General features: G+C 45.4%; 6 protein-coding genes across 7 annotated transcripts; 5 read left to right on the forward strand and 1 right to left on the reverse strand.

Annotated features, from left to right (window-relative positions):
* Window positions 1-1,262: 1,262 nt before the first annotated feature.
* Window positions 1,263-1,888, forward strand: FOIG_13884 (uncharacterized protein; the record flags this gene model as incomplete). The annotated part of the gene is made up of 2 exons (XM_031215058.1): window positions 1,263-1,450; window positions 1,573-1,888. 2 exons carry the CDS (start codon window positions 1,263-1,265, stop codon window positions 1,886-1,888), a joined length of 504 nt encoding a protein of 167 aa, XP_031055084.1.
* Window positions 1,889-2,308: 420 nt separating this feature from the next.
* Window positions 2,309-3,115, reverse strand: FOIG_13885 (uncharacterized protein; the record flags this gene model as incomplete). Its single annotated transcript, XM_031215059.1, has 2 exons — window positions 2,309-2,985; window positions 3,040-3,115. The coding sequence occupies 2 exons, from the start codon at window positions 3,113-3,115 to the stop codon at window positions 2,309-2,311; spliced, it is 753 nt and encodes a 250-aa protein (XP_031055085.1).
* A 1,033-nt stretch (window positions 3,116-4,148) lies between these two features.
* FOIG_13886 (uncharacterized protein) lies at window positions 4,149-5,713 on the forward strand (the record flags this gene model as incomplete). Its single annotated transcript, XM_031215060.1, has 2 exons — window positions 4,149-4,263; window positions 4,314-5,713. 2 exons carry the CDS (start codon window positions 4,149-4,151, stop codon window positions 5,537-5,539), a joined length of 1,341 nt encoding a protein of 446 aa, XP_031055086.1. The 3' UTR covers window positions 5,540-5,713.
* An 8-nt stretch (window positions 5,714-5,721) lies between these two features.
* Window positions 5,722-7,996, forward strand: FOIG_13887 (uncharacterized protein). 2 transcript variants are annotated; one of them, XM_031215061.1, is made up of 4 exons: window positions 5,722-5,875; window positions 5,935-6,012; window positions 6,066-6,685; window positions 6,737-7,996. In XM_031215061.1, exons 1-4 carry the CDS (start codon window positions 5,820-5,822, stop codon window positions 7,849-7,851), a joined length of 1,869 nt encoding a protein of 622 aa, XP_031055087.1. In that variant the 5' UTR covers window positions 5,722-5,819; the 3' UTR covers window positions 7,852-7,996. The 2 variants fall into 2 exon arrangements, with proteins under 2 accessions (XP_031055087.1, XP_031055088.1); XM_031215062.1 differs by having other exon boundaries at window positions 5,935-6,685.
* Window positions 7,997-8,036: 40 nt separating this feature from the next.
* Window positions 8,037-9,589, forward strand: FOIG_13888 (uncharacterized protein). Its single transcript, XM_031215063.1, has 3 exons — window positions 8,037-8,623; window positions 8,670-8,833; window positions 8,884-9,589. The coding sequence occupies exons 1-3, from the start codon at window positions 8,173-8,175 to the stop codon at window positions 9,277-9,279; spliced, it is 1,011 nt and encodes a 336-aa protein (XP_031055089.1). The 5' UTR covers window positions 8,037-8,172; the 3' UTR covers window positions 9,280-9,589.
* A 2,908-nt stretch (window positions 9,590-12,497) lies between these two features.
* On the forward strand, window positions 12,498-14,114 carry FOIG_13889 (uncharacterized protein; the record flags this gene model as incomplete). Its single annotated transcript, XM_031215064.1, has 4 exons — window positions 12,498-12,513; window positions 12,568-12,887; window positions 13,011-13,332; window positions 13,387-14,114. The coding sequence occupies 4 exons, from the start codon at window positions 12,498-12,500 to the stop codon at window positions 14,112-14,114; spliced, it is 1,386 nt and encodes a 461-aa protein (XP_031055090.1).
* Window positions 14,115-14,358: the final 244 nt, after the last annotated feature.

The raw sequence follows: 14,358 nt of genomic DNA on the forward strand, positions 1-14,358 counted from the left end.
TCTGATTGGCCCGTAACCGTTGAGGGGTTGATGCCTTGCATGAGTTTTTGTGGGGTACACGTGACGTAACCGCTAGGGTCGTAACAATAACCGCTGGGGTCATAACAATTTACTAATATAAGATAACTTTAAAGACTAATATCTCTCTAAATAAGATAGATATAAAATAATACTAATATATAGGATATATTAGATTTTTTAAGGAATTTTTCTATATAATTTATATTTTTTAATATATATTATTTAATAAGATATTAAAGATATTAAATTTAGAAATAAAACTTAAGATCTAAAAGCTATAATAAGTCTTAATAATATAATAAAAATTTAAATAATTATAAGTATATTAATTTCATAATATAAGGTTTTACTTTTTATTTTCTTAATATATATTAAGCTTTAAAAAGTAAATTAAAGCTTATTAAATTTAAAATATTAATTATATACTTTATAATTAATATAAAAATATTTTAAAAATTCTGTATTATAATAGAAAATATAATATATATTATAAGAATTTTTTCCTATTTTATTTATAAGCTTTTTATATAAAGTTCCTTAAATTAAACTTATAATTTATATTAACCGGATAAATGTCGGCTAAACTACTGCCTGTACTATACCGTTTTGAGGCATTTGTCAGCAAATTCCCTTATTTGCACGGGTATCCGTGCAGCCTTATTTGCACGGGTACCCGTGCGGGTATGGATGGCCCTCTTCGGCAAGACGCCCGTACAGAAGGATTTCCTGCGCAAGCTCTAATTCCGGCTGTTGCCTGTTTTTACTGTCTTCCAAAGACACATCTAGCTACTTTCACCTATACCCGATCCCCACCAATGTTCTTGAAAGGAATAATTCTTGTATATGAATGCGGCCACTGCGAGAAAGAAATCTGGCTGTGGGAATAAGTAAATTAGAAAAACAGGCTAAAATTTATTTATTTACTTATTTATTTATTTATTATCTCTTTTTCTCTTATTGAATATATAAGTCATTTTTTTAATAAGATATAAATAATAAGTAAGCAAACCTTGCTCAAAACCATGTTCTCAAACATCACCCTCCCTGAATACTTTGGCCGCTTTGGATAGCATGCATCTGCTGGTCGCATTGATGTTGAGCAGGTGTACATCAGCCAACTCGCCGGCCTTTATGAAGCACTGAATGCAGGCAGCACTACTTCCCTGGATCACGCGTACCACACCTGGTCCGTTGAGACGTCCTAGGTTGGCCTGAATCCCAGTATAGACAGCGGCGCGCGTATGTTCTGGTCGCACGCCTTCCACGAAGTTGTCAACTATACCATCGCGCAACGGATTAAGAATTACTACGATATCGTAAATGCTGCCCCAGAGAGGGATACGGCTGTTGAACTCGGGATGGCTTTTGATGGCTTTGACAAGGGCCCCGTAGATCAAGAAAAGATTAAGTCTATTGTCAATTTGACGGAGTAAGACTTGTTGGTACTGATGAATTTGAATGCTACCCATTTCTAGGAGCATCTGCGTGTTTAGCAGCGAGGTAAGTTAGAAAGACATCTTTCAGGATCCCAATGTTAACACATACTCATAGTTGCATGTTTGCCCACCGTACAGAAATGCAGATGTTAGCCCCATCTGGGCAATCCCTTGATCCTAACCAAGAATATCTCTTTCAAGACTATCGCAATTTTGCGCGGCGCTCAGTGGAGAAGTACTTCAAGGTCAGCGAGGATGAGAAAGAAGAGTATGAAGACGATGACGATGAATTCCTGTCTTTGCCAAAGGCGATATGTCTGCTGCATGATTTCTTACTTGTAGCACGAACCCCCGGGTCCTCCGCAGAGACTACCACGAGCGATCAGATTGCTGCTTTGATACCGGAGATGAGAGAGAAAACACAGAATTAGCCAGCTTCGAGTGAGTGTTTTCAATCTTGCCATATTTGTCTGCATTCTAATGCGTCTTAGGAGCCTATATAAACCAAATTTGCAATGATGCTGGGTTGTCTAAACTCGTCATCTCTGAGCGCAATGCCAATGGGTCCCTTCTATCTAGTGGGTCTTTTTATCTTTTCTCACGAAACAGTTGGGAACAATTCCAAAGTTAAGATTGAGAGATTGAGTAGACGGTGCGCTGTTTTTCACCGTTTGATTTACAATTTCGTCTTTTCGGATAGTCGGAAATGGAGAGCTGTGCAGTACAAAGAATTGAAAGATATTCAGTTTCTACATGTAGAAGAATAATTTTTCGTTTCTCCAGAAAGTAGTAGAAATTAAGAAGAGACTCTCGATTTCCGTCTCCATATCGCCATAGCCTTAGCCCCATGTTCATTCAGCAAGGATCACGTCAATAGCGGTGTAATCCGACCCAAAGTTCCCATCGGAGGGACCAAAATAGCCGTTCTGAGAACCATCCACATACAACTGAGAGAATGGGACTGCATTGTTAGGTCGCCTGCAAGCTCCACTCGCGTCGCATGATCCGTTCGGCGCAGTGCAAGAAAGGGTGCCGCTGGCCGCCCGCGTGCACTTCAAGGGAGCGTTCGAGAAGTTATCAAAGAGGCACAGGACGAGCGGTCCGAGAACACCTGAAGGCTTGTAGTTCAGGCATAGGTAGTTGTTGTTGTTGCCTGTTGCGAGCTGGCCGTTGGCAGCGAGGGTGAAGATCAGGGTTTGGGTCGAGTCGGATGGTGTGAAAGACAGCGGGATGAATCGCGAGTCGGTGCCGTGGAGGGTGAGGCCAGCGACGGGTCCGGTGCCAACGATGGAGCCGGGTGTGTAAGATGGGCCTGCAGTGGTTGTAGTGGAAGCTTCCTCAGTGGTGGTCGAAGCAACCTCAGTGGTGGTCGAAGCAGCCTCAGTGGTGGAAGCCGTCAAGATCTCGGTTGAGTCGGTGCTCAAGGTCTCAGTCGCAGAGGTCAACGACTCAATGACAGAGGTCTCAGAGGTAGCGGGAGCGGTGGCGGTAGTTGATTCAACAATTGAAGTCGCGGCCGTAGTTGTGCCTAAAGCAATCTGTCAGTATTCAAGAGTCCTCCTACATGTGCCAAGGTACTCACGAGCGGGCTTGCAAACTCCAGCTTCAACAACCATATCAGCCGCAAAAAGGGCTAGGGCAAAAGATAAGACACGCATTGTGATAGCTGAGCGAATGTTAACGAGAGACAGACAGCTTGATGAGACAGAGCAGAGAAGGACATGTCTTGGCGTGGGGATGAGCTTGGTCTTGAGTAAATAGTAGTCTTTCTAGACCCAATAGTTCCTGGATCGAATCTGGTCCATGACGGCTATTATTGGTGATAACTTTAGCTAATCGACGCCACATTCAATAGTCTTGACGGGATAACAGGGGATGGGAAGTTTTAAGAGGATGCCGGAACGAGGCTCCACTTGGGAAATTTGTTGTTCTGTGCGTGGGATAGCCAGATGTGACAGGGGATCGAAAATAAGACAAAAGGGGGTCAACAATAACCGGTCGCCGCTGGGAAACACCTGGTTAAATGAGCGACTTGTTTTACTACTTTTCGTTCTTGAGTGTTATCTTCAAGGTCACAAGCAATCTAGAAAATGAGAAAGTGATGATGATTGGCAATATGCCAGGAAGATTATGGCGATGAACTGGGGTAGAAGTATAAAGATTATATGGATCTCGTCCACAATGACATACTCGTCGCGAATTGCATCTGGGTTAATCGAGACCACGTACAGAGTAAAAAGTGACGAATTTCTTTACAAATCAAATGACAGTTCACTACCCTATACCCCGACATTTTGTAGTTTCCTAGTACGCCATCTTAACTGACATTTCAGCGACAGAGAATACAGAATATAGACAGCAAACCGCAGAGTAGAAGTTTCTCGGAGGATATTTGCCTTGGCAATCTCCTCTTCTCAGCGCATCTTGGTGACGCCATTGACGCCCCCAGATCCCCCCCCGCGAATAGAAGCTTGGAGCGTAGCTTGCTGGTGGCTGAGTCCCAAGATCTTCAGTGGAAAAGGTGGCCTCTGGGAATGCCAAGACGTTTTCAGCTGGGCACTAGCGAGCTGAAACAACAAGGGTCTAGACCCAGAAAATGTTGAGGCATAACTACAAATAGTCAGATTACTCCGCTTTGATCACCCCTAGACATCTTCAAACCATCTATTGCCATCGAAATCTACAGATAAAATGGGTGAAGGCGGCTATATTAACCTTGTCAACGGTACGCCGTACAAATGGAAGCGGAGCCAGCAGAATAGCTATCAGATGGAGGCCTGGGACTTCCCGGAGTCCATTGATGCAGGTAAGTTTGAGTGTATTTGAGAGATAAATTGATCTCTGACCATATTCTAGGCAAGGTTCCCAGCACGTATGTGGAGTTTGACCATGGAGTTCTTAAGAAGCGTGGGGATACGAGTGGATCGGTCACCTACAGCTTGGAGGGTGCCAATGCGAGCTTTTCGATTCATGTTCGCGATAAACCCGCCAACATCTGGATTCAGCTTGACGGCTTGGAGGCGCTGAACAACCCTCGCGGCTCAAAGATCGAACTGGGATGGCAGCACGACGAATGCGTCACGTTCGTTCTCTCTGGAAAACAGGGGAACTTTCATTCTTCAAACCCACCTACGGATTGGATGCAGAAGAACAGAAACACCCTTGGCCATCGTCCTTTGTCGCAGATTTGCATGTTGGGCACTCACGACTCGGGCATGTCGACTGTGTCTCACTGCGATGTCCCAGGCGGCGTCATTGACCCCTACGTTCTATGCCAGTCTGTCTCTGTTCTGGGACAGCTTGCGCATGGCGCTCGATACTTTGATCTTCGACCTCAGTACTCGGGTGGCCATTTGTGGACCGGTCACTATACCGGCAAGGTTGGAGGTCGAGGCGAATCGATTTCTGACATCATTTCTGCCGTCAACGAATTTACGAAGAAGAACGGCGAACTCATCATCCTGAACTTCTCGCACTCTCTTCAAACCGATACCGACGAATGGCGAGAGTTCACCAAGCAGGAATGGCATAATCTCATGAAAGAGCTTCTCAAATTGAACCACCTGTTCATCGTCGAGGACAAGAACAAGGCCAAGAATCTCACTCAACTCAAGCTTGACGATTTTATCGGTAACGGCAAGGCAGCTGTCGTTTGCGTCATGGAGCAGTGGGATCTCGACATTGGCGACTATGCGCACAAGGGATTCTACAAGTACGAAGCGATGAACGTTCGCAACGAGTATTCCAACAAAGACGATGCTGTCGTCATGGTTAATGACCAGATTGAGAAGATGAAGGGTCACATGTCCGCCAAGGACAAGCGTCTTTTCCTTCTTTCTTGGACGCTGACCCAGCAGGCGCCTCAATGGGATGGCGATGTCGTCACTTTCGTCAAGGTGGCGCCAAGGTCTCTAAAGCCGATTAAGAAGCTGGCTTATACCTGCAACAAGGAGCTCTTCACGCGACTTCTGCCTGAAGTCAGTGATAAGTCGTTTCCCAATGTTGTATACATCGATTACTTGGATAATCAGGATTATGCAGCTCTGGTCGTTGCCATCAACGATAAAGTCTTCAATAATTAAGTGGTTGTATGGATATACGCTGGTGGCTGCCTGTATTAAGCCATACGTTTCAATAGCAAAGCTTGCTTTAAGCCTCTGATACAATCCTCGGCATGTAATTCGTCAGTCGTATCCTCAATGCAGATAAGATCATGCGTCCCGAGATTCCGAAGTACGTAGATCCATGACTAACACCGCTAAATCGGTCTCCGCGGTGGCCGCCTTATCCGAGAGTTTAAATTCCCCGATTTCTGCATGAACTTCAAACCTTTTCAGTTTATCATCGTCATCATTCTTCAATATGAGCAATTTCAGTAATGAGAGGCGGTTCTTCAACTATCCTGAGCCTCAGGAGGGGTAAGCATACGCTGCGTGATGGGCGAATCATGTGCTGACGTTTTTTTTGCTTATCTCAGACCTCATGTGCCATATGCTATTGAGCGGAATAGGAATCCGGTCTTGAGAGGACCTTTTCTCGTTGCTGCTGCATTTCTGTAAGTTTTTTTTTATTAATGGCATGAGAAGCTATGAGTTGCTAATGGTGTAGGATGGAATGGATTCGGTTTATTCGTGAGACCGCCTGGGCTAATGCGGGTTTCGCTTCGCTCCGGAAGATCCGGACTTATCTTGAGCATTGCGAACCTCGCTACGATCCAACTGTCGTGCCGATCGCGCTTTCTGAAGCTGAGGCTAAAGAACGCGGTGAGAGAGTTCAGATTTCGGCTTTACAACAGGCAAATGCTTCTCAGACATTAAACCCGTCGAAATTCTACTCGGCAGCTGATTATCGAGCACTGTATCTTTCTGGGGAGCTTACCCCGGTTGATGTTGCCAAGGCGATTCTGCCTTTGGTTGAAACCGATGGCCCAACACCTGGCCGACACGCCCAAGCTTGGAGGGAGCTCAACATTGAACGTATCATGAGAGCCGCTGAAGCTTCAACCGAACGCTATAAAAACAAGCAACCCCTCGGTCCCCTCGATGGCGTTCCCTCTGCTATCAAAGACGATTATGATTTAGACGGCTACTCAACAACCCTAGGCTCTCCAAGAGATTACACCGAGACTCCTAAAGACGGAGAATCGACTACAAGCTGGATCGTACGAAAGCTCGAAGAAGCAGGCGTTGTCATCATCGGCAAACTCGCCATGCACGAGTTCGGACTAGGTAAGTCCCGTATTCTTATTCTTATTCTTTCACATCGACTGATCTTATCAGATACGACCGGCAACAACCCCAATCAAGGAACGCCGCGTAATCCATTCAATTCAGGCTATTATACCGGCGGAAGCTCATCTGGTCCTGCATACGCTGTCAGTTCTGGACTTATTCCTCTCGCTTTGGGTAGTGATGGCGGTGGCAGTATTCGAATTCCTGGATCGTTTTGCTCGGTGTTTGGGTTGAAGCCTACGCATAACAGACTTGCTTCTTGGCCTGGTGCGAATCACTCACCGACATGTGCTGTTCAAGGGCCTTTGGCTGTTGATATGCAGTCGTTGGCAGCTGCGTACGAAGCCATCGCTGAACCTCATCCTTCAACGCAATTTCCACCCTTGGCTCTTCAACCTTCACCGCCTGTTACCAAAGTCCTCGGTATCTTTGATGCATGGATTTCACGCGCTACACCAAGTGTTCAGTCGTTGGTTCGTGGGCTTGTTGAATCTTTGGCTGCTAAGCACGGATACACTCTTGTCCCGATTGAAATTCCTTTCCCTGCTGAGGGTCAGATGGCGCATGCACTTACTGTTCTGACTGATGCTTCGACATTGCTGTATGATACGAAGGGTTTGACGCCTGCTAACAAGATTTTGCTTGCGCTGGGAAGGACTACGCCCTCAACGGATTATTTGCTGGCTCAGAAGCTGAGAGGAATGTTAATGCAGCATCTTTCCTATCTTTGGAAGACATACCCCGGCATGCTTATCATTACCCCCACTACCGCTTGTGCCGGTGCACCTATCCGTGGTGGAAAGTCCGAGTTATCTTATGGCGTCAATGACGGAAATTATACACTCGAAAGCATGGAATACGTCTGGCTCGCTAACTTCTGCGGCCTTCCTGCCATAACCGTTCCAGCAGGCTATGTCGTTCCCGAGGGTAGAAAAGACGCTGGCGAAGTTGCTGATAGAGACACGGAGGGCAAAATCCCAGTTGGACTCATGGCTACGGGCGAGTGGTGCAGCGAAGATGCGCTGTTGCAGTTTGGTTTTGATGCAGAGGCTGCTGGACAGGATCTTCGATGCAAGCCGCCAATTTGGGAGGATGTGATTTCGAGGGCTAAAGATGAGGCTAAGTTGAGTAGAGGGCCGCGCCATGGGGGTAGAAGTGAGTAGATCTGACTAGTAGAGTTAGATAGAGTGTTCAAGTTTGGGGGGGAGGGGAAATGGGAGGATATATCCTAGATGTTTTATAGAGTTTATTCTATTTTCATACTAGTAAAACTGTATATAAGTGAAATCTTGAAGGATTTAACTGCAGCTTCCTTCCTTGGCATAGATTCTCGTATTCCCTGCATGAACTCCGCACCTTGCTGTCAGCTCACGTGGTATGAGCTGTTTCTTATCCTAAATAATCATCCCAACATCAGCCTCCAGTATTCTACATTAAAACCCAGTAACTGTCAGCGACGTAAATCTCAGACTCAGTCAGTAAAAATGGCAGAGCAGAAGAGCAAAAAGGACGGACCTATCGGCGTCTCTCAGTACGACATCCGGGAACTCACCAGCTCGGAGGACGATATCCAACAAGCATGGAAGCTATGGCATGCAATCTTCCCGGACTGGCCTATCGATCAAGATCGGTTCCCAGGGCTTCTGGTTGGAATAAAGGGTCAGCATTGGATTCACGAGCATGGCTTTTGCCTATCCTACTATTCTAAAAGTGGAAGCCTCGGGCATGTCGCAGCCATCGGTGTTCTACCTGAGTACCGTCGTCAAGGTCTCGGTAATGCACTTCTCGAGAAAGGAAAGACGGGTTTGAAAGATGCGGCCAAGAAGGCAGGTCAGAAATTGAACTCTCTAGCGATGGGGTCCATCTTTCCAAGATTCTGGTACCAAGTGCCAGCTAGTATTTCACTTGAGGCGAAACAATTCCTTACTTATAGAGGTCAGTCGTTGATTACTGGGACTCTCAGCTATTCCTAACTCAATAGGCAATTATACTGAAACCATAACTACTCGTGATCTCTACAAGGACATAGAAGGGGAAATTGCCCCACCGGAAGTAATGGAGCGTGTCTCAAAGGCAAGCGTCAAGTTCACTCCTTGGTCGCCAGAACTGTACGAAGAATGTATGACCAAACAAAATGAGCTATTCGTAAGTGATAATACTTGCCGTATTCACTTCATTTCGCTAACACCATCCAGACCTGGGGCGGCATCTACGAAGCCCTCGCAGCTCGAGGCCAACATCACGAAGTAATGGTCGCCATTGACCCGGATACCAACAAACAAATTGGCTGGACTCTCATGTGCTCTTTCGGATCTTCAGCCGGCGATGTCTTTGCATTTCTTCCTCTCCTTCCTTCTGGAGAAAAGACTGGTCTCATTGCTGCGGTTGGAGTGGATGAGGCAGCAAGAGGGAAAGGTGTTGGATTAGCACTTGTTGTCAAAGCGATGGAGAATCTGAAAGAGAGGGGTATGCAGGGAATTCTAATTGATGCTGTTGCTATACGGGGGTTCTATGAGAAACTGGGCTTTGAAGCGCGATGGGAGTATGAGGCGTGTAGTTTTGATACGGCTGTGTCAGATGCTGAGACCTGATTTATATCCGGAGAATCAAGTTGAAGACAAACCAACTCTTAGAGACGAATTTCAAGCATGCCAAAAATCCTTTTCTGTTTCTAGAACTGAGCTCCTGTAGCTCGATACTGAGTTGGTGCTGTCGTTGGGCGCTAATGTTATTTCAGGGGTCCTAGTAAGCTAGTTGGCTTAGCAAGCTATAGTGTGTTGCTTCTTGACTAGTATTACTAAGTTCTTTGTGCTAATATAAGCTCTCACCCACAAGTCTCAACTGCAAATAACACATCCGGCTAACAACTTAGATATTATACTACAATGTCTAACCAATTGCTAGAGGATAAAGCTGATATTATGAAAGCCTAGAAGATGAATTATTTGCCTTATAAGTCAGTTATAAGGTTAGCAAACATACTTCTGGTTTAACACAATAGGAGGATAATAGTCCAGGTTGTGTGATTTCTCGTAAAAGCCATATTCTACATCCCACGTTTCAGCACTTAGCAATCCATATAGCCATATTGGAAACTTCACCCTGAATAAAAGACATCGCAAAAAGTGCAAGCTTTCGTCAAAATAAACCCGGCTTGCACAGTTACATGCTCGGAGTCGATCAGTAAGCAAGAGGTAAGTTATTATCCTACGCCCCTGGGTAATAAGCGGCGACCAAAACATAAGCTTAAAAGCCACTATCGGGCTTTCATCCAGAAGAGGAAAGTGCTCATCTTTCAGTCGACGACAAGTCCTGTGCTCGGCGGTACATCTTTTAGTATTGACATATGTTGAATCGTGGAAATGGGGTAGGAGGCTGTAAGGACCGTATCCAGAAGTATGTGCGACGCATATATCCTCACCCTCTCGTGATCGTTTGTATCAATTCTCCAGCTAAATTAACCGATGTATCCAACTAAAAACGGATATATCTCATCTTCACGTTCCGGGGTATCATTGACTTGTCCAATCGGGATGTACATGTCGTATCCCTCAATAGAGCTGAAAATATGGCCATGTCAGTAAGCGGGCTTAAAAGACACCACGAGCCAATTTCGATGCATCTAAGATTACCTTGGAACTTCAAATGGCCAATCACTGATGCTCATTTCTCATGCAATACCACGATCCAAGTCGTGGCTGATGCAAATTTACTCTTGAAGTTCCGGTGATCCCTAGCAGAGCCAATCCTCAACCAAGCAACTCGGTGAAATGTTCCGGTAAAATGCAATCCGCCAGATAAAGCAATGTTGTCAGCATTTGCTGTTTTATTGAGAATTTTGGGAAATTACTTTTTGGAACTTCGGCCATGTCTAGATGACTGAATAGGCTGATTTCATGGTCTTACTTGGATGGTGAGCGCTTCTGTATGTATAACCGCATGAGCCCTACTATATAAAGCCTCCCTTTGCCTGGCAGTCTTCCAAACTCAGATTCCTCACTCTCTCAGCAACTACCAAGCAAAACTGTCTCTAGCCTTATCGCCCGAATTCGGTAAGTTCTTGACAGACTCAGCCATTGGCGCACCTTTTGACAAGACTCCGTAAGCTAACAAGTCAATAGGACTGCGATATACACAATGCACGTTTCGAAAACCCTCCTCCTCCCTCTTATCCTGGCCGCCTTTTCCTCAGCTCTCCGAACAGGCTGTAGAGATGGTGAAGTTGCAGTTGGCACTTGGCAGACATGTACACTGGGCAGTCCTAGCAGCGGTCCCAGCTGTAGTGACCTACACGCAACCATCTACGCCAATGACTGCGGCATGATCTCTTACTCGCGCAAGGACGGAGATATTTGCGATGTTGATGGTGGCTGGCCTTCTGGTTACGGTCTTCGATGCGACAACAACAACCCATCGGTCGTTTATACTACTGGAGGCAATTTCGGCAATTGCTATCGGAAGGGAACCAATTGTAGCCCGATTCCGTTCACACATTATTATGCATCTTGGTGCTGCAGCAGGCTCTAAGATATGCTGGGGCAGCTGTTAAATAGTCGCGGCTAAAGTTGACTTTAAGGAGGAAGAGCACATTTTGGTAAAACAATACAATACCTATAAGCTCTCAACTAGCTATTTTACACAAACTACATTATCTACACAATTTTATATTATCACTATTTAGGCATTTAAGGAAGAATTAGTTGCTACTTTACAATGTCATTGCCAGACTTAGCCAATGGACATAAGTTCCTTTACATTGCGCTCAGAGTTTCAAATATCGAGAAATCTGCGGCATTCTTTTCAGGTCTATTCGACATGAAGATAGTGTACCACCGGGAGATGGATACCGCCACGCCTGTATTTCTCGAACACTCTGATCCCGCAGTTCCAGACCGCCCTCTCACGTCCAGAGAAGGTGTATTGGACCTGCTCACTACCAGGATTAGGATTCCCACAATCTTTATCTTGAGGCTTGATACGGGGATTGCCAGGAAAATACCAAATAAAGTTTTATGCTCGGGTCCGCCGGTTTAACGGGCTGACGGACCTGGATCCCCCCAGTAGATCTACACTGCCATTGCCTGGCAGACTGGAATCCATAGATGACACATCCCAGTTGATGTTTAAAGATATCCACTAGCATTTGGCTAATCTGATCCGGTAATTCCAGTCTTTTAGCCACATTCCCAATCCGACTAACTATCACCATGTTCAGAACGCTTTGATAGTATGTGGCGCAAGCCATGATAGGGCTGACCTGTCTAGAGGTGCCTGGATCATAGTCATTGGTAATGAATTCCATTTATTGACTGGCTTTGCAATCCAGATCATGCTTATTGTAAATGCCATTGTTTGGGCCAGAGCTGCGCAGCACAGCGGTGAAATCCGGAAATAGTAACGGTCAGCATTATTGATTTTGAGGCAAGATCGAGGCAAGATCGTGGCAAGTCTACTTAAATCGATACTGCTTCCTTGTACTTGCCTTCTGGTTCAGCATCAATACCCATTCACCTGATCTCTCAAAATAGTCATCATGAAGATGAATATCCTCCTCGCACAGTTGCTGTCATATGTCCTTCTGGCACATTGCGCACAAAGCACCCTCTCAGAGACCTGCAAGTTCAAGTTCTCCTAAACTGGGTTTACTGTAAATACAAAGGAAGTCACAGAGAAAAAGGTACGTAGGTCCAGAAAGTCGCAGGCATTCCAGCTGACCATGCGCTATCGATAGCTTAACAAGTGCAAAACCAAGAAAAAGGAGAAAAAGCCCTGTGCAACCAAGAAGGAACCTTCTAAAACGTGCGATGTAATGGCCTGTGTTTCTGGTAAGTGTCTTCCCAACTCAACCTTATCAGGAATGTTATTCTCATCGGAAACAGGATATGACATAACAACGAAGCGGGTGCCTACAGGACTCAAGGTTGTGACCAAACAGGTTGACCTATGCCAAACTGTGCGAAATGTTCTGGGTCAATCTGAAGACGACAACTTCATCAAGTCTTCTGAGGCTATCTGTAAATGCTTCCCTCGCCTTCAACAGCTGAGTTTTACTACACAAGCCAAGTCCATTTCCCAGGGAGTTATATCCAAGGCGAATGCAAAGGTTGCTGATGAGATTCCCGGCCTAGAGACAGCAAGTTTCCTGTTCCTTATTCTTCTAGTCCTACGAACTGATAGTAATAGTGTCTGCGGGACGGAGGTCTCACCATAGAGAATGGCTGGTCTGACGCCATGAATTCAATCAAAGCGCAAGGGACGCCCATCAAAGCATTCGAGGTGCGTAGATCGCTCTGAAACATTTCAATGCTAACCATTTCATCAGATGGACGTGCCTATGTATGCCAAAATCATTGCAGGAATGAAATCGTGTGAAAAAGGTTCCTGCAACTCGACGCAGATTATAGAGGCGGTCCAATATGTATTTAGCCGCTTCAGAAACAATATTGAAGGCGGTTTCAAGGGTGTTCTGAGCAACTGGGGAATCTTAACATCGATGAACGCCACTTCAGTCGAGCAAAGGGATGCATTGTCAAACCTCATGTCGTATGTGTCCCTGGCACAGGCTCAAGTTGAATCCATCAACGCCAGCTGCGAAAAGCTTGGTAGCTGTAAGGGACCGGTCGTCTCGTCATTTATGGAACAAGGTGGGTGCTTCAAACCTCAATATCCCAAAGTAGAAGTGTTCTAACTCTGTCCAGCCAACAGCAACATCGCTGCGGCTAGTTACCTTGGGAATCTCCGCTTTCCGGCCGATCTAGGTGGAAAGCTCAACAATCTCCTTAAACGACAAGCAAATGCTTCCAGCCAAGCTAGAGATCTTCTCGACGAGGCCGCCACTGTAGCTTTGTTCAAGAACGGCAAGGTGAAAACAGTGAAGGATCTTTTTCAGCTTCTTCCAATGGCCAAACGTGTCAAAGATCTATCAAACGATATCAAGACTCAGCTGGATCCATTCAAGGAATTCTTGGCCAATAACCTCACCTTTGCTATCTCGACTGCCAAAGAGGAAAATAAATTGCGCTCGATGAGTTTTGACGAGATCGAGCTAGAGCTTAATGTCAGCGAAAAGGAAGAAAATCGCGAGGTGCTTGAAAAGTTGGAAGCGATGCAAGAGCTGATTTTCAAGAACTACGATGGTAACTACCTATTCAGGGTCATTAGTTCCATCGGCTCTACCCAGGGGCAACTATCTTATTTGTCTGCAATGAACGGAAAGTTTGTTATAGAGACTGACATTGTCACTTTCGAGCAGTGGAGTAAGCTTCCGACGATGGCTATGCCATGTTCAAAGACGGTGGACAAGACATACAAGGATTCTGGATTCAAGGAGGTCTTCTCTTATCCTGAGTATTCTAAATGTACTGTCGATGGCATGACTGCGAAATTCCCTGATCTTCAGATAGGTTATTTCCGTTGGTCGTTTTAGATATCTGATTAGCTTGCGCACCAGACCTTTTTTCCAGCTCTAGACCGAGGCGCTAAACATTAAGCAATACTAAATACCGTCTCTCGGTTCATCATCTTATCATAATAGCAATCCAACAAGTCCAGATCTATCAACCCAGACATATAGGCATAATCAACTATTCTATAATTATCCCAATAGCGATCGCGCGCCTTACCTCGTCATACGTATTATGCTAGACGAAGGTTATTCAATTCTCTTAAGC

Source organism: Fusarium odoratissimum, assembly GCF_000260195.1.
Source record: "Fusarium odoratissimum NRRL 54006 unplaced genomic scaffold supercont1.37, whole genome shotgun sequence".
Lineage (NCBI taxonomy): Eukaryota > Fungi > Ascomycota > Sordariomycetes > Hypocreales > Nectriaceae > Fusarium > Fusarium odoratissimum.

Excerpts from the sequence above, each read along its gene's own strand:
- FOIG_13887 (XM_031215061.1), top strand. The coding sequence starts at position 5,820 with ATGAGCAATTTCAGTAATGAGAGGCGGTTCTTCAACTATCCTGAGCCT. Across the intron at positions 5,876-5,934 it reads TATCCTGAGCCTCAGGAGGG|ACCTCATGTGCCATATGCTA; the intron begins GTAAGCATACGC and ends TGCTTATCTCAG. Across the intron at positions 6,686-6,736 it reads CATGCACGAGTTCGGACTAG|ATACGACCGGCAACAACCCC; the intron begins GTAAGTCCCGTA and ends TGATCTTATCAG.
- FOIG_13888 (XM_031215063.1), top strand. The coding sequence starts at position 8,173 with ATGGCAGAGCAGAAGAGCAAAAAGGACGGACCTATCGGCGTCTCTCAG. Across the intron at positions 8,624-8,669 it reads ACAATTCCTTACTTATAGAG|GCAATTATACTGAAACCATA; the intron begins GTCAGTCGTTGA and ends CTAACTCAATAG. Across the intron at positions 8,834-8,883 it reads CCAAACAAAATGAGCTATTC|ACCTGGGGCGGCATCTACGA; the intron begins GTAAGTGATAAT and ends AACACCATCCAG.